The sequence below is a fragment of the Nipponia nippon genome, unplaced genomic scaffold (assembly GCF_047370975.1).
Source record: "Nipponia nippon isolate SJK-2023a ecotype South Korea unplaced genomic scaffold, ASM4737097v1 scaffold_6, whole genome shotgun sequence".
In the NCBI taxonomy this organism is placed as follows: domain Eukaryota; kingdom Metazoa; phylum Chordata; class Aves; order Pelecaniformes; family Threskiornithidae; genus Nipponia; species Nipponia nippon.
Window position 1 is genome coordinate 32,316,299 of NW_028262380.1, and position 19,929 is coordinate 32,336,227.

Sequence of the window (19,929 nt, forward strand, 5' to 3'; positions counted from 1 at the left end):
CCCAGGATAGTATGGTGTGTTACAGCTACATGCATCTATCAGTGGAAATGTTTAGGGACTTCTTTGTCCTGAAGTTCTTACATGCTTTCACATGTATCTTCCTAAACAAATGATTGAACAGTAACAGATCTGGACTAGACATTAAAGGACAGTAACACTAAGTTACCAGTGGGGGAATATCTTTCAAAAAATCTACCTCATCTCTGCTTCCTCCATCTAATATTCCTTCTGCTACACAGATACTAATTACCTTCGGTTTTTCTCATCTGATACATATTATATAAGGGCAATTATTTGTAACTTGTATTTACCTTTCAAGTTTCTCTCTTACATTGTACACTGGAAAAAGACATTGTATACCTGAAAATTTCTCTACCTTTCCCAGCTATACTGTTTAATCTGATAAAAGGAGACTTGCACAACTTGCCCGTACTATGTTTTTACACAATTGCAAATAAACCATATTTCTTTTTTAATTAGTTCTTTGATGAGCTATTCAACATCCATCCTTAAGGACAATTCACTTCAGTATGAGATGAATGGCCTCACAGGAGACCCTATTTCTCCTCTCTGTGTATAAAAAGAGCATGGGATAACTAGCTCAGATACAGAATGCGACTTTTACTTGCAAGGTCAGTATATTCAGAAAACTTTTCCAACTGCAGAATCTATAAATTGAACTCAGAAAGGCTTTTATTGTGCCAATTGGCCAGCAGCTGCAGCTGTACAGTTAAAAATAGAAAGTCAACAGCTAATACAAATTAACATTGTCGCAATTGTCAGCCAGCAATGTGCCCTGGCTCTTCACCACCCCTTGAAATGGTGCATTTACTATTGTTTTCATAAAAAGCTCAACATTGGCTTATATTAAAACAGTAAATAATTTAAAATAATGTCAAAATGTCAAAGCAGTTAAATTTCGACAATTATTTTATCATGGCTAGATTTCTCTTTTGTGCTAATACCCTTTAAACCCGTTTAGCAAAAGTATTTTCCCTTTCAAAAGGTTTCTAGCTGCACTTTTGATTTCCTATTACTGCCCAGATATACAAATACAACTTCTTAGTTTATATCTAGCTATACACATATACATGCACATGGAAGAAATATACGTATATTTCAAAGCTATTGCATTCTTTAAATAAATGAAGTTTAGGTTCATAAACTAAATTATTTTACTCTCAGACATCTGTCACTAAGAATGTGACCCCTTCAGACTTGATACAAATTTCCCACTGGTGCTCAAATATGCATGTGTGGACATAGTCGTGAAGATTTTACTGAACTTTTTATATGACAATCTTCCAGCAGTCAATTTTTGAACCCATACAGAGACTGTAATGTGAATACTAACTAGTCCAAGTAGAAGACTACCATTCCACAAATCTGCAGAAGAAAACTGGTATTCTTCAGTGTGTAATTAACAAAATGGATTTGAACATGATCCAAAATAACGGTGCTTATAAAAGCAGAAGCAAATACTGACAGAACCACAGATCATTCCACAAATTTATATAAAAGTTGAAAGACAAAACCAAATCAGCCCTGAAGCAGTACATTTCATTAAACAAAAGCATGAAATATTTTGCCATTAAAAGAATAATGGTTAATAATTTTATGTCAACAGGCATATACTACATATAAATTTGAGTAAGAATGATCTGGAGGTGGTATCATCATTAAAAAAAATGCTTCTGTTATTCTTTTTAAGTACAAAATCCTTTTGAAGCAGTAATTTTTGCAGATTGTTCATAACAAACTCTTAAGTAGGAATTTTCATTTCTGAGGTAGTTAAGGGGTAGATGATATTCCAAAATGAACTGTGTTCCCAAGCATATGCAATATTTTTGGAGGGAGTTCATATGAAAGAGGAGTGATACTGTTTTCCAAATTGCTTACTATTATATATGACTATGGTAAGTGTGAATATACAAAATTAATTTTAATTCTGTAACATGAAGGTTAAGGATTAACTCACACTAGTCAGTGGCATACTATTTATCTGTATTTATAACAAATTCAGGATTATTAAAAATGCACATAAGTTTTGTGATTTCTGAATTGTAATAACGACATAACAAGATTATAAATCAAGTGCATAACATTTCAAACACTGTTTTTGTGAAATTATTAAGCCAGTGTTCGCATAATTATTTCAGATACATCTCTCAAGCTACTGAATCAAGATCTTCAATCCAGTAATTAGTAAACAGAACTGCTGAAACAATCTGGTTGTTTCCTGCACTAGATTCCTATACTGATTTAGTAATTCATCATAAACCTTTAACTTTCTAACAAAGCTTTGACATGTGGGAAAGACAAATATTTTGAAATATCTTTTTTGGTTTTGTTTTAAAAAGATTGTATGATCAAATTGTAAAAGTTTTAAAGTGGATAGTGCTATAGTAGCTTGTAGCGTGGAAGGTCAAATATTGCCTAGACATGGAAGCAGTAGTTTCAAATATTTTATTGGAATGCAATCTTTTGCACACAGAAAAATTCTGTGCTTTTTAAAACATCTTCTTAATCTATTTCAATTTCCATGCTTAATTCTCCTCTGGAATAATAGCAGACCATTATACTGAAGTCAACAGGTATGCCTAAATATGCTTCTAATACAAATAGCAAAAGCATATGGGGATATCCTGTTTTGCAAGGACATTATGCTAAAAAAACCCAAAAAACAAAAACCAAAACCAACCAAACAAAATACCAAAAAAACCCAAGCAAAAAACGCCACCAAACTTCTAACAAACTCTTCAGTACATGAATATTAAAGTCATACAGTTGTCAAAATATGAATCCAACGTATTCATCCACTAGTGGCAAGTCAGAAGTTGCAATGTATTTCCACAATAAGTCTCACCAGGCAATGATCTGAGATAACCCTATGCATTACAGAGCATTAGCAGATATAGAAGAATTTTAGACATATGTTTAGTTCTGTTTTGTTTTTTATTTCCAATAAACGAATGGAGAAGAGAAATGTGCCGTAACCCTAGGAATTAGAAATGTATTACTAGCTACATCAAAATATGGCTTATGAAGGTCAAAATCCAGAGGTTTTTGGACTACACTGGTCCTAGCAGAAGCACTGCTATTTTACACTTTGGAGTGTTCTCTCTTTTCTTTTGATATAAAAAAAGTCACTGCTCCACTGCCAACTAGTGAGCCCTTCTACCACCTTTATCCAAACAAAGCTTTGGGAACAGCTGAGCAGATAACACAGTTTCCACTGAACACAAATGTTCTTTCAGGTGTACATTTGAAATACAGACTTGGTAACATGTTGCTGCTATTAAAGATTCCACATGGAGGCTGTCTCATAAAAGCCTGTGGCTCTAATACCCACCTACCCCCTCTTATCAACATCAAAATGGCTACTGAGTTCTAGGTAAACTAAAAAAAAAACCAACCCTAATAACAATGTAAACTAAAAAAAGCCACCCTAAGCTGACCTAACTAACCCAGTTTCCTCCTGAGAGAGATACCATACAGAACAGACATAGTAAACTCCTACTGATTGCTTTCAGGGGTGACAAGCAACCAAGAGGTGCTTGGGGCAGTCACCATGATACTTTTGGTTGGGCAACCAAAAAAATCTAAGATCCAGATATATTTTCAGCATATATGATTAGCCAAAAGTATCTGAATAGATAAGGCACAGGTCCACTCACTGCAAAATATACACAAAAAGTATAAATATCTGAAGTAACACTCAAAGAACTATATACAACTTTTAATCCAAAATTACAAGATTTCTATATAACATGGTAAAGGAAAGAGAACTAAAACTACAAGTTATTACTTCAAGAAACAGGGTACATAAAGTTACTGATACTTACCACTGTGAAATTCATAACCTTCAAAATCCATATTGTCATTGCTAAGTTAACAATCATGGTAACCAACAGCAGAAGGACAAAGAAGTATAAGCACCTCTTTCGCCATCCATAAATCCCTACTGGGTAAAATTGAGGATGTTCAGTCCTTGGAAGGCTGTTCTGTTGTGTTGCTAATATATACTGCTCTCGTGTCATCTGGAAAAGAAAGATGTAAGTATAAGCAAATGAGAGGTCTGTTTGTTTTTCATAGATTTTATTACATGAAGATTACCTGGGAATGTATAGAAAATCAGTTTCTATGGGCACAGAAGGGATGCATTCATTCAGTGTAAACCACATCAATGTCATTTTTACTAGGCATTTAGTAAGAATTTGGTGGTTTTCATTAATTTAAAGTAAGCCTTTGATTTGATATTTCAAACTGGATTTGCGTTTCAAATTTATCAGCAAGAAACTGTAAAAAATATTAATGTAATCGATGTGTGTATCTTACATTCTATTTCTGAAGACTGTTTTATTGTCCTTTATGAGGTCATTCAGGAAAGTTTGGTTTTGGAGAAAAATATAACTTTTTTTGTACTGATTTTGGCTGAGATAAAGGTAATTTTCTTCATAGTAGCTTGTAGCCAAAACCACTACACTCTCTCATACAAATAGACAAAACTTCTATTCTTTCCAGAAATGCATCTGTCATAAATGAAGTTATCACTCTTTTATTTTACTTAGTAAATTAAATTAACGATTTATGCCACTATATATACACTCATATTTTAAACAAAAGTATGCCACTGTGTATACGATATTTTACACAAAAAGAAACACGAAAACCCTTCAAAGCTTTAATTTTGCCCTTTAGGAGATATGGATACTAGCATCATCTGCTGTTTTCCTGAATCAGTTAAAGGTCTTCTAGCACACAAGCAAGCAATAACTGTTTGTAAACTGCTTAAAGAAGTTATCATTAATTCTTCTTTAGAGCAAAAATGTTTATGGCATTTAATAAGAAACCATTTAACATTTTTTACATCCTTAACTTTCTTTTACAGATATTTATACTCATATTCATCTGTCACATTGCCTTTTGACTGGAAGGTATTAACTTTTCTCCATGACTTAAAAACGAAATTAAAGCAATCTTGTTCTGTTCATGTAAAAGGTCCTCCTGAAACATGCCCATTAAAAAGATTGTTTAATGGGCTTTGTGCTCAGAGAGAGGAAAAAAAAACAAAACACAAAACAAAGAAATACCCAAAACAAACAAACAAAACCCCAACAAACTTATAAACCAGATAGAATGATCAGTTTTACATTTAAAAACTGACTTTCTTTTCACTAAAAGAAAGTAAAAAATGCACAAAAAAGGGTCAGTTGATTCAATCAGAAATAAAAAAAACCAGATTAAATCCATTTGAAGGATCAAACAAATGTTGGTTTCATAAGATTTTTAAAATGTAAAGCTCAAAAATGTTTACGTAAACATCTGTATTGCTAGATATTTATCCAAATCAAAACTCTTGAGGTTTTACCATGCACTTGTTAGTGAATGAGATATTAATGGCACAAATTAACTCACTGTGAATAATTACAGCCACAAGTCATAGAATACACATCCATATTACAACAACAATACATATATCACTGAAATAAATCAAAACAGAAATAATGAATTTATAAAACAGGTTTTAAATAAGCTAGTAAACAGGTATTTTGTAATTTTTATTCTTTTCAATCAGAATTGCTTCTCTCTGCCCATAATTTCAATTAAATGTAACATTTAGCAGTTTATTTACATAGTAAACCTTTACAAAAAGAACTCCCCTCAATGACATTTCTCAGTCCTCCCAGAACAAAGCATCACCAGGCTTCAAGACCTTAGATCACCCCCTTATCATATCCTGGCAGTATTCATCCTAGCTGTGTCTGAATTCCTTATGAATTCAGAAACTGAATGCACGAAAGGGTTAATCATCTTCTTCCTTACAATGAGTTTCTACACATTTATTTAGCCAGCCATTGTAACAAAAATGCAATGCATGATTACATTTTGAGATTTAAAGTACTTATTTTTTACACCATTTCCATTGTCCTGTGACCTTAGTTTATATATTACTTAGGAAACTATTACCATTAAAAATAGTTGAAAAGTCAACTTCCAGATTGTGAGAATGCCAGAAGTAGCACTGCCATGAAAACTATGAACATGGGCCTATGAAATATGCCCTTTGCAACACAATCATTAAATACAATGACATTTTATTCCATCACCACAGCCAGGCATCAGTCAGTTCCCTCAGTGTATACAGTTCAATTGAGTGAGGCTTGGAGATGCAAGTTGTCCGCCTGCAGCCCATGGAAATCCATGGTGGAGCAGATATCCACCCTGCAGCCCACGGAGAACCCCGCGCCAGAGCCGGTGGATGTGCCAGAGTCTGTGACCCCGTGGGAAGCCCGTGCTGGAGCAGGCTCCTGGCAGGACCTGTGACCCCATGGAGAGGAGCCCACACTGGAGGAGTAGGTTTTCTGGCAGGACATGTGCCCCTGGGGGACCCACACTGGAGTGATCTGTTCCTAAAGGACCTCACCCCACAGAGAGAACCCACGCTGGAGCAGTTTGTGAAGAACTGCAGCCCATGGGTGGGACCCCACGTTGGAGCAGGGGAAGTGCATGAAGAGCAGCAGAGACAACGTGTGAGGAACTGACCACAACCCCCACTCCCCATCCCCCTCTTTGGGGCGAGGAGGTAGAGAACATTGGGAGCAAAGTTGAGCCCACGAAAAAGGGAGGAGTGGGGGAAAGGTGTTTTTAGATTTGTTTTTATTTCTCATTATCCTACTGTTATTATCCTATCCCTGGGTCCCCCAGGGATTGATATTGGGCCCAACATTGTTGAATATCTTCATAAGTGATCTGGATGATGGGATCAAGTGTACTCTGATGAAGTTTGCTGATGATACCAAACTGAGGAGGAAGTGGACAATTTGGAAGGGAGAGCCACCCTGCACAAAGACCTGGATAGGCTGGAAGAGTGGGCTAGCAAGAACTTTATGAAGTTCAACAAGGACCAGTGTAAGGTCTTGCACCTGGGAAAACATAATCCAGGAGAGCAGCACAGGCTGGGATCTACCTGGCTGAGAAGCAGCTCTGTGGAAAGGGACCTGGGGGTCCTGGTGGACAACAAGCTCAATAGGAGTGAACAGTGTGCTGCTGTGGCAAAGGCCAATAGGATGCTGGGTTGCATCAACAAGGGCATCACCAGCAGAGATAAAGAAGTCATTATCCCACTCCACTCAGCACTTGTCAGGCCACACCTGGAATACTGTGCTCAGTTTTGGTCCCCGCTATGCAAAAAAGATGTGGACAGGCTGGAGAGGGTCCAGAGAAGGGTCACAAAGACGATCGAAGGACTGGGAAGCCTGCCATATGAGGAAAGGCTGAGAGAACTGGGTTTGTTCAGCCTTGAGAAAAGAAGGCTTAGGGGAAACCTTATCACCATGTTCCAGTATTTAAAGGGTGGCTACAAAGATGGAGACTCCCTTTTTACAAGGAGTCCCATGGAAAAGATGAGGGATAATGCATCCGAGTTACTCCTGGGGAGATTCTCACTGGACATAACAGGACAATTTTTCACAATGAGAACAATCAGCCATTGGAATAATCTTCCCAGGGAAGTGGTGGATTCCCCAATGTAGGACACGTTTTAAGATTCAGCTGGACGGGGTGCTGGGGCATCTCGTCTAGACCATGCTTTTGCCAAGAAAGGTTGGACCAGATGATCCTTAAGGTCCCTTCCAACCTGTTATTCTATGATTCTGTGATATGATACTCTCTTATTAATTGGCAATAAGTTAAATTTATTTCCCCAAGTCGAGTCTGTTTTGCCCGTGACAGTAAGTGCCGAGTGATCTCCCTGTCCTTATCTTGACTCATGAGCCTTTTGTCATATTTTCTATCCCCCTGTCCAGTTGAGGAGGGGGACTGATAGAATGGGTGTTTGGTGGCTAGCCAAGGTCAGCCCACCACAATTATCTACAAGCAATTTTTTTCTTAAATCTGTTGAATATTTTTCCAACCAAAAACCAAAATAAACATTTTAATTCTGAAATTGTTCAATATAAAACCACACACCACCAGCTGTCTTCAGACCTCAGGCCAGACCCAATTCATGTAACATCAGTTCTTGCCAACCACCCACAAGGATCAAGGCTTCAGTTTTCTAAGAGCTGCACATATATACATAATAAACAGGCCCAAAGAATTTGCCATTTGTTATTAATATAAAAATATTGTTGCGATTTTGGCGTTATTTTTTAGGGTTTTTAATCTGGCCAGTTACAGTTAGCAGCAGCAGTCTCATTACTGATTTGTATACTGGTATAAAAAATCATCAGCTGATTTTTAAACTATTGAAAACCAAAACAAACCCTAGTTGGTCTGGTAGTTAGTACCTGGAGATATTAAAAGTATTAAGACAAAAACCACATAAATGTTTGATAAATATCTCCATTTAGTATCATGTTTTTATCACCAGTAACTGAAACGATGCTAGATCATATCCACTTCAGATAAGTGTTTTTAACTGAGGAGGAACTGCTGTGAGCAGTGTGTTTTCAGAAATCATGAAAAGGCAAAGAAATTCCAGAACACTAGAAGGACAAGTAAGTTATTAACATATTTTTTAAAAGTGACTTGCATGAGCCTTGCTAAACCATGCAATATGACAGAGTGTATTTCAAAAAACTGGTAACACCTAAAAAAAATCTGACAAATTTTTGCTAAGAATTCTGATTGATAAAGTGCACATATACTTTGTACATAAAAATACGTACACACAGATATTTATGAATAAATCTGTATATATGTAGATCATAGAAATACATACAAATATACACACAAACTTTTCATGACTCAGTTGCTTTTTCATCCTATTGAACTTTCAAAATACGTTATAAAAAATATATTCTAAACTAGGTGACTGACAGATCTTATTGATGAGGAATTATTAAATGGTCATTTAAAAAAATCTGACTGCGGTATAAGCTTAATGCTATTCCATTATTCAGGTCTTGTAAATATGAAACGATTGGTGACAACACTTCAAGACAAGACAAGAACTATGGTTTGAAAGTTTACCTGGGTTTCTGACATTAGGATGCCTGAGGGTCCCAAACCAAAAATAATTAAATTACAGAAATGTTCCATTAAATATCTGAAGGGTTTCAATGTTAGCATCTTAAACTGGTAAACTCCATGGTGCCAACATACATATATACACAAAGTCATAAGCAACCCAGAGCCACATGCTAAAGAAATTAAAAATAACTCCTCTGCTTTGATAATTAATGAGATTTCTAATTCAAATCCAAAGTAACAGAGGATACATTATTCAGTAACTACAAAGAAATTAAGTCAGTTCTTCGACTGCACTGAACAAGTATCATAAACAAGACAAAGGAAACTATCATAGCACTGTAAAGTATTTAGTCATGTCACAACTGTACCTGAATATATTTTGCAATTTTTAATTTTCATTTTTGGCTCCTACACTTTTTGATCTTTGTCAGTACCATAAAAAATATGATTGTGCATATTCACTAGGCACAGGTGAATCTGAGTAAGCATACAGCTTGAAATCTACATCACAATCAAGTCAATGACCTTTAAACTACTGATATATTTTAGGGCCATAATGCACTACTGGAACAGACATCTTAGACTCATAAAAGTAATTAAAGAATGGAGCAGAGACATTTTACATTTTCAAAGTTTATTTCAGTCTTTGGGGAAATCTCTTACAGAGGTAAATTTTCAAAGCAGAAAAATGGAAGAGAAGTCAATGAGCAAATGAACTAAATTCTGGGTGAGATTGTTGGTATCATTCCTGAAGTTAGGGTAGCAATCTACTTAAACAAATATTAACAAAAACTATTTAGAACATGATTATGCCTTGCAAATAATTCTCTAGGCAAATATAAATTTCTCTTAATGGCTAACGGCTCTTTTCTAAGTGCACAAAAGAAGAATCAGATTCAAAACTAAGGAATAAAATAAAAGGATCATTGTTCTTAATTATAAATGCTTAGTCAAACAGGAGAAACAATTCACTATCTGCTGTTCACATCTAGGCAGGCAATTTGACTTCCAGCTTACTGATTTTCTGAAAAGAAAATTATACTATTTTGTGTATTTTGAAGACAAAATAGAATTTTTAGTTCTGGATCAGCTCTACATATACTCTAAACCTATGTTGATTCCATTCATCCTACATTGTTTAAAAAGTCACCCAAGAATACTAGTAAATGTGTTAAAAGATAGGTTTTTTACCATTTTGCACAAAAATAAATAGTGGTAAAATATGCATTTAGATACAATAATCTTAAATGATAGGGGTGGGGTGCCATATGGTAATACCATCCCAGTAAAGCAATTCAAAAATTCTTCTCAAAGTGTGGTTGACTGAATAAAAACCAAGATTAATGCAATAGCTTCTCCATGGCACACTGAGCTCTTAGGAAGATCACCTCTCTGCATGTGCATCCAGCTGCTGAAACAGGTGGAAGGCTAAACTGGGTGCAATACCTTTGATCAAAGCACAAGATGCTTTAAGAAACAAAGATGACTATAGAGTATGATTATACTTAACAGAAACAGCAGAAGTTATCAGAGGGCTTTTACACAGATTGATATGCCTTCTATGTGTTTGCAAATCAGGCAGTCTAATAAAAAACTGGTATCTCAGTGGGGATGGGGGAAGGTAGGAAGGAAGTAAGGAACTTCATAAATTATTTGCCAGGATAACTACAATTTTCTTCAGATCTAAAACAAGCATTCTTCCTATTACAAACCTATGTCTCAAGCAAACAAAGCTCTTTACAACAAACAAGATCTGTGTCAGCATCACTGTACATATGAAGAATGGAAGCTCAGGGAGGGAGGGAAAGAAACTTCTCCACAGACAACAAACAAACAAGTGAAAAACTGAAGAACTGAATCACTTCAGTCTCATTCTACTGCCTTCCATTTGGCATTGCTTCCAGGGTTTTTTTCTGTTTTAGAGCCAATACCAGTTTCAGGGCATTTCAATGAGAGCTGGTCAAAAGTTAGTTTTTCTAGTTCATGTTCTCTCCCAATTTCTTTTTAGCTTTCTGAGAAGCTCAAGCTGAAGGTCTCAAGAGTTCCACAATCCCTGCAGCAAATGCTGTAACTCAGATTGCTTAGAGACCCACAGTGCTCTCTAATCTTACGCAGATTTTCTGCTAGCTTCAGTTAATACATTTCACTTGACAGTCCTTGCTATTAACCAAGCTTTCATACTCGTACCTTTGAGAAAAATATTATTCAGTAACAAATTTTTTTAAAGTGTTTAATAAAGCCTGCCTGCATTCCCAAGGGTATAGAACAGAAAAGCCAAACTGAGTATATTTGAAACATCAATACAATGATTAAAAGTAGTTTGAAATTTTCAACAAAGAGTGCTCAAGTGAGCATGTTGATTCATTGAAATTTATTTGTTTGAACAAACTCCAAATAAAATGGAGATGGATGCCATCAGACATTCACCCATAACTTGGGGAGACAGAAAAACTTTTTCTTTTTTTTAAGAATTTCCAACATTTTTTAGAACAGTCAACATTTAGAACTTCAACATAATTATTTTATTTGCTATATTTATATATGAAACAAAAATAAAAGCATTATTTCTTTCCATGACTAGTCTTTTGAGACTTTTTGTGATATTTCTTATTAACAGGAATTACTGACATAGGTATATCAAGACTTAAGTAAGAAAATAACCTTAATAGTTTCAGAAATGTACCTCTGGGAATGATTTGTTAATTGTTACATTATAAATGAAAAATGTTTATTTAAAGCTACAAGCAATTTTCAAGTCTGAGAAGATATTATCACAGCAAATTCAAAAAACCTAAGAAATCAACAGCTCATTTGACAGATACAAATCTGAAACTGTCTACTACTCACATCATGAAACAGACAAGCCAAAAAACAATATGATTTTTGTTACCTCAGGTATTGGAATTGTAGCCCGGCACATGACACTGTTTCTAAACATTTTTATTAGTGATTGATTCTCTGTGCATTATTTTCTTAATTCATAGACAGAATGAAAAACATAAAGGAATATTAAAATATAAAAATATAGTATGACAGCGTCTAGACCCAATAATGATTGGGGTTGGTAAGGAACGTATTAGCAATGAAATGTGCTGTAGAGGTGAAGAGAGAGAAGAAAAAACTATAGCTAGCAGGGAAAAATCTTCACATCAGCATTTAGAGAAAAAAAAAATCAAAAAGCAATCTGCTCATAACTAGCCATAACTCAGGACATCATATAGATGATTTACCAGAACCAGCTGGCTCTCTCCACTCACCCTGACAGTAACACAGCCTCCGGCCAGCAGCTCATGCTGTGGACAGCTCTCTTTTTGTATAACACTACAGCAGGTCATTCATTTTGCTTCCACTCTACGCAGTATGTGGCATTAATTAAGGTTACAGTTAAAATATCATTTTACTGTTTTCTTTATAGACTTTATCTGGAAGTTTACCATACGTAGTGAAAAATGTATCACACAGAGCAGGAAGTGCTATAAGAACCGTAACATTTCTTATACAGCAAAACCAAATATTTAGTATGTTACAGCCCAGCCTTGACTCTAAAACCAAGAGTTGGGATGAAATCAGTAAGAAGTTCATTACAATAATAAATATGAAGATGGCAAGCAAGTGGCTTGTGTCTCTTGAAAAGGCCTTATGAATGAAAGGACAGATTTTCTTGGAAAGTTTTTAAAATGTCAAACAGCTATATACAAAGCTCTTGCTGTCACTTCCAGCAGCTAAACTGTTTCTTCTCTTCTGCAAGGGTTTGGTACTCTATAATTGATTTCCAAAAATAATAGAAAAAGATGGTATCATCTTGAGTTAGTGGGGATCATATTAATTGCTGTGAATAGAGGTAGTAGAGTTACATTCTTAGAGAATTAAATATTGGAGGGAGGCAGAGAGCAGTTTCTTCTGAAAACATCTTTATCTGGGCTACACCTGACACCTGCAAAGTCTCCTCCTTATGCTATTAGCCATTTAAGCCTTCTAAAGGCAGCCAAAAGCATGTCAGCAACTGACCCTGCTATAAATGGTCATTGGGCCACAAATTGTTGGCCAGATATGATAAAAGCCGCATCACTCTATTGCACGTTACTGGCAACAGAAATCAGTGTAAATCCTTATTGCCCTGATGGACAATTTTACATTTTGACAGATTTTTTTTTTTTTCTGTTTAGTATAATTGGGATCAATCACTATTAAACCTGCAACAGTAACTCAAAAGCATTTGGAGAGTGTGGTGCTTCTGAGACCCGCACTAGGGTATATGTCACAGATCACAGAATGCTTGAGGTTGGAAAGCATCTCTAGAGGTCATCCAGTCCACCCCCCTACTCAAGCAGGGCCACCTATAGCAGGTTGCTCAGGACCGTGTCTAACTGGCTTTTGAATATCTCCACAGATGAAGACTCCACAACCTCTCTGGGCAACCTGTGCCAGTGCTCAGTCCCTCTCACAGTAAAAAAGTGTTTCCTGTTGTTCAGACAGAACCTCCTGTGGTTCAGTTTCTGCTTATTGACTCTTGCCCTGTCATCAGGCATCACTGAAAAGAGTCTGGCTCCATCCTCTTTATACCTTCCCTTCAAGTATCTGTACACATAGATAAGATCCTCCCTGAACCTTCTCTTCTCCAGGCTAAACAGTCCCGGCTCTCTCAGCCTTTCCTGATAGGAGAGATGCTCCAGTCCCTTAATGATTTTCATGGCCCTTCACTGGACTCTCTCTAATATGTGCATGTCTCTCTGGTACTGGTGAGCCCAGAACTGGACACAGTACTCCACAGGTGGCCTCACTGATGCTGAATAGAGGGGAAGGATCACCTTCCTCAACCTGCTGGAAACACTCCCCCTGATGCAGCCCAGGATACTGTTCGCCTTCTTTGTGGCAAGGGCACATTGCTGGCTCATGTCCTATCTTCTGTTGAAAAATACTCTCAGCTGGGATACAGACACAGATCACTTCTTTTTAAAAAGCACTTAATCCTAAAATTAATCTCTTCAGGTACTGATCACTGAGTAGAAAGTACTTACATTAAGTAGGCCCTCAGTCAAGCTTTAGGGACCACTAAGATTTATGAAAAATTTTATGCTCCATATTTTATATTGGCTATAGCTAGGCCACATCCTAGTCAGTACCACATTACAGTGAAAGATGATTCAAGGGAGGCTTCACTTGTTCAGTCTTCAGTCTCCAACTTGCAAAACTTAATTCCAGATTGACTACATAGGGAGACGCAACTACTTCTGCCAGGAAGAAGTGCCAAATCCGAGGGACTTCAAGATTCTAATCTGAGAACTTGATGCCTTTTTGGTTCAGCCATGGATTTTTGCTCTGGCCACTTTCAGAAATGGAGGTGCAACTGTACTCAAAACTCCAAAATCATGTTTCTTAAGCAACACATTTGGAAACTCCTTTGCACCCCTGAAAATCTAAAGGAAAGAACATGCAAATAACTTCATCATCAAGCTGTACATAAAGTCAGTTGATTACATAATTTACATGTTTTGAAGTTTAATAATTCAGAAAAATCTGTTTTTTCTTCTTGGCCACAAAGAACAGTTTTGACATCAGTGTCAACAAGGCTTAAGTCAGCATGTCTTTACTGACAATTTGCTTGGCTTTATATTGTCAGTTAGAATTCCATTTTTTTGCTAAGTCAGTACAATTAGATTACTACAGAGACTTCATTACAGGCACAGGCAGGAGAGCAGCTGAGGTACACAATTTTCTCCCTATGATGCCAGTACTCACTAAACAGTTATTGGAACAATTGTCTACAAAAGGACAATAAATATTTGCATCTTGAATATTGTTCTCCAATAAAATTATCGCTTCAAAAAAATGGATACCAGTGAGCTGATACTATTACCATTATTACTTAGTGAGAACATTTATGGCTGTTCTGTGTTTAACATATTTAATTGTAATGTTCACTGCACAATGAAGTTCACAGCATGTTAACAAGAATAAATAATCATGTAATGAATAGAATCATATTTTTACCACTATTCTATGACCTGAAATGTTTCTAAATAGTAATGTGCTATCCTGAATTCTTCAGGAAGCTGGATTCAAACATGTTTCAGGCTACGATGTTCCCTAGTAATATGCTTTTTAAGTTACATTTCCAATAACCATATACAATTCCAGTATACTTTCAGTGTATTTTTTTAAAGCAGCTTTGGTTTCAAAAGCCTGCTCATTACTTCATTTTATTTGGCTTTATAATCATCTAAACTTGCATGTTGTGTTTTGGAATAAATTTTGAGGTATTCTATCTAGCTACACTGCCAACGTAGTATATTATAAGGATAACCTTAATTAAATTAGGTGTGATTGTAGAAGCAGTCTAGTAGCAGCAACACAAGATTCAGTATAGCTGAGTTGCCTTAAGCGAAAAGCAGATACCTGAGGAGACAAGTAGATGATGAGTAGACCGCTGAAAGATACAACAGCATACAGTCCCAGCACCTGTTATAGCTCTCTGGACTTTATCTCCAATATTCCTACTATTAGATAAATAGATTAAATTTGTCTTACTGAAGAGATTCTAAAAGTCTATTAAAATAGCAACAAAATCAGGAAAATCACAGTAAATCATTAGATTTCAGTTTAAAAAACACTACTTTTCTTTTAATCCTGCTGGGCCTTCATCCCTGTCACTCTACATATCTCAATAAGGCACAAGCACTGTGACCAGCACTTTACATCTTCTGCTCAGTTCCCTCTCTTAAGGCCACTGAGAAGAAAAGATGGAAAATGTCTTGTTAAGGATATTCCATCAAGAGAAAACCTGGCAACCACATCAATGGAAGATGGCAGGACCAATATCTCAGTAGCTTCACACAAACTGGCCCTAGCTTTCCTCTGTGAGTAACATGTTTCGTTAAATCAGTTCTAGTAGAGGGTGGCATAGAAAAGTGTAATCTTCAAGAGTTGGGAAAGAAGTTTTAAGAGTGGCAGATTCACCAAGGGAAACAAATTCAGCTGGACTGGAAGAAACAGATGGAATGAACGCTTGAACTATGAGAGGAAATGTCCTCTTTAACTAGTTTGTTCCTACCCGTAGGTTGAAGTTTAAAATTCATGTGGTGGGGTAATCATGTAGTCCACAATCAAAGAACAGGAAAGAGATGGGAAATGTGAACCAAATAATGGATTGCTAGAAAGATGAAGAACAAGCTTTTAAGTACTGTTCCTTTTCCTCTTATTTGCATATACGTGTAATGCAACTCTGCTGTATGGATGGGACACAACTGCTTGTAGATCTAAAGCCACAAGCATGTCTCTTCTGGCCTAACATGTACATCTCTGTTAATTCAAATTAATAATACATGGATCAGATATTAAAGAGCATAGAACAAGTTGCATAGAGCAAGTGCTATGATATGAAGAACAGGAGTATGCCTTAAAAAGACAATGATTACATTTTGGGTTTGACTTGTACTTGGGCTTCTTCTGTGATGTAAGCAGGCAACAATACCACGTCCCAAAGTGACACTGAGCTTTTAATTCACCAGTTTAATCTTAATGTGAATTTGGTGACCTCGTATTCAATATGAATCAGATTTCCCATCCTTTCAGAAGATTTCTTAATCAATAGTAATTATAATGATATCAATACACAAACAAAAGTCTTGGTCTTACAAGAACGTAAGCATGGATCAAATCTGCTGTTATCAAGCTGCTATCCACAGCTCTAAAAATATAAGCTATATATCACCTGTCTGCCTGATAGAGTACAGCCAGAAAATAGCAGAATTTATCTTAATAGAAGAAGATAGATCACACTGCCAGAATTAGATTTTAAAAAATACATATATATATATATATATGTAAAAAATCTCTCATTTTATAGCACCTACCAACATGGGGTCCTGCTTCAGTCTAAAAGAACAAAATTTAAAAATTATAACGACCAGTGCGTTTTACCATGGGATGAATATTAACATTTTGGTTACCACTATTGTGCTGAGATAACACTCATGAACAACCCAATACTTAAAATACTCTGAGGGTATTTTAATGAAATTGCATTGATGAAAATGGTTGGAGAAACAAACAGAAAATAAATACAGATTTCAGTTATTAATCTAAAATTTGACCATGTATTTCAGATGATACTATAAAGCAATGGAGAACACCCAAGTTGCTTCTGCAGACACCAGGAATCTAAGATGAAATTACAGCTTTATTGCTTAAGTTTACATGGTTTTAATTTAACATGATATATAGGACCAGGTCCCTAATTTGTCTCCCTTTTTGTCTTCAGCATTTCCCCCTTTACATTAAGCTCCCTCATCTTCCTTGTTACTAATGAATGTAACTGTTCCCTGTGATTAGTAGTTTCATAATTTACATATGTGGTTTCACAGTGATGGCCTGTACCTGTGCCTGCCTCTTTATAAACAACAGTCATGGCATTTTAACACTGTAACAAAAGTCATCTCATCTTTCCAGCACCCACATGACCGATGACATCTCACACAAAAAATCCCATACCAACAGATGCTGAACATGAAGTGCAATCTGTAAAACTTTCAAGTGAGAGTAACCTTCAGAATCATCTTCCTCAATGATCTGAAAAAAGCATTACAAATACAACAGTGGAGTAATGTCCACTTTTTTATTACATGAAATTTGGAATTATTGTTTGCTGCACTTTTAAAACTATCTTTAATAACTATTCAGTTCTACGTTTTAAAAAGCAAAAGAACTTTGACTTTCTTTTCAGATTTTAGTTGATATTTTGGAAAGAAACATAACAGATATGTCTGAAAGCTCCTAAATGACGTAAGATCCCAAGGTCAAAAACATTTTGACATTTTCAAAACCTATTTTACATGTGGTTGACAGTATTAAAGGCATAATATTCCTTTGGAAAAAGAGTTCTAAACTTCTAAATCACTTTGGTAAAATTTTCACTTTGGAATTTTTTTTCATCAAAAATGAAAGCACATGTTTTATTTTATTCTTATAATTATCTCCACATTTTCACTTGCTCCATTTCATTTCTGTTTGCATTTTCTCCTTCCAGAAAATGCATGCAGCAGTATGTTCATTCCCTAACTGTCAACCCATTCAGATTTAGCAGGGTACAAAGCACTGAAGACAGAAGCTCAACCACACAAGAGTTGTTTCCTTATTGAACAGAGGTTCCAAGAACTTGCTAATAATGAAGACATTTAATATGTAATGATTAAATGTCACATTTCTGCCAGGCATATTAACACATTAACTAGCTATACTGGCAGTACTGAGCTAATCTTTTTCCTTTTTTTTTTTCCTTTTTTTTAAGCAATCAAAAGAATGGTGCCAACAGCATGGGTTAAACAATAGAACTGAACTCAAATAATTTCTGGGATAAAAATCTCCAATCCTTTCAAGCACTGTGGGAAATCTAGAGAGATTCAAGTGGTCATCTATCTCTCTTCTATATCTCGTTTTTACTGCATTCAACTACCTTCAGTTCTTTACTGGAGGGAACTGGGCTAAATCCTTTGATAGTCTAATGCAGGTGGAGCTTTTTCCCAACTTTACTCAAATGAGTAATGAAAATTAAATGAGACGCACCCTACATATAACATGTTCTCCCTGCTGTGAAAAGAAAAAAGAATCAATATAGCTTGATGAAGAGAAGACTGATTGGAATTGAACAAACAAAGCCTTCTTTTTACACTAAGAAGAAACTGAAGGAGGATCCAGTGCCTACACCATTTTATCTAAGATACTTGTAAGATACTATCGGAAGAACAGAAGAAAAAATAACTGCTTTTCTCTGGAACTATACTGAGCCAGCTTTATGAACAGATAGTGTGCAGCTGCCTGTCCTTGCAAGAACCTAAGGTCAGCAAAGTGGAAAATTGACAAACATGAAACACGATTTGTTGGAGACTGTGTACTCAGATGTCATTATTCAGTATGATTCTTGTGAACAGGATATTCAAGGGAGATTAGGTACAGCAAAGAGAGACAAACAAACTCCTAATGATCTGGAAGAAGAAAAAAACTAGAAAACAAAGATTTTTGAAGATGTTAGTGTGGAGACAGCTACAAAAAGATAGAACGATGAGCAGATGTCCTCCAGAAGTCCATTTTAGCCCTACAAGTGATTCAGACTGGAATTTATAACTAACTAGATATCCATGGACAAGGGGAAAAGCCTACTTAATGAGCTGTGAAAAAGATTGGCATGATCCAATCAGTACAGTTATGCAAAGGAAGAATGTATGCAAAGAAAAGAAGAAAAAGACCAAAAAAAAAGGAGAAGGGACAGAACTGTGGCTCAAGAAGGAACAAATTTTGCAGTAAACAAAGATCTGGGAGAGAAGCCAAATATTCACTGTCAAAACTGGCAAAAGCAAACTAATTCTCTGTGTATTTTGGGAAAGCAGCTAGCACATCAGCAGAAAACACCTTTGCATACCCTAGAAAATGGCTGTGACTGTCAAAAAGCAAGAAGCAACTCTTACTGAGCACAATCTAGGAAATTCATTAAACTTCCAGAGTCAGCAAAAATCCTCAGCAACACAACAACAAAAAAAAAAAAGGAATAGGTTATTTCTTCAATTGTTTGCCTTTACCACCCCATTGCGCTTGTCTTATCAATAAGTGAAAGCCTCCACAGTTTCCTTTAGATAAAGTCTGTCAGATTAATAAACAATGTATGTTATTCTTCAGAGTTAATTTGGCTAGTGTAAGCTCACCAGTAATTAAGAGTCATTCATGAACACTCTCACTGGCATCTCAACATGAATGATAAACTTTCTAAGTGTGGGAGACAAGGTGCTGGAAGTATGGTGGACTCAGAAAAGAATCTCCCATTTGATCAGCTTCTTATACTTCATCCATGTTTGTATCAATGAATCAAGAAACATTCAGAATAGTTCCTCTCTTACTTGCAGTGATTAACAATGTATAAAGGCTGAGTTTGCAAAAATCCAATTCAGCATACTGAAACTCTTT

General features: G+C 36.0%; 1 protein-coding gene across 1 annotated transcript in view; it reads right to left on the bottom strand.

The window, feature by feature from the left end:
- SGCZ (sarcoglycan zeta) overlaps positions 1-19,929 on the bottom strand; it is a 485,172-nt gene that overhangs the window by 221,747 nt on the left and 243,496 nt on the right. Inside the window, exon 2 of the mRNA XM_087736759.1 lies at positions 3,846-4,040. Within this exon, the coding sequence (XP_087592885.1) occupies positions 3,846-4,040 (195 nt within the window). The remainder of the gene's footprint in view (positions 1-3,845; positions 4,041-19,929) is intronic.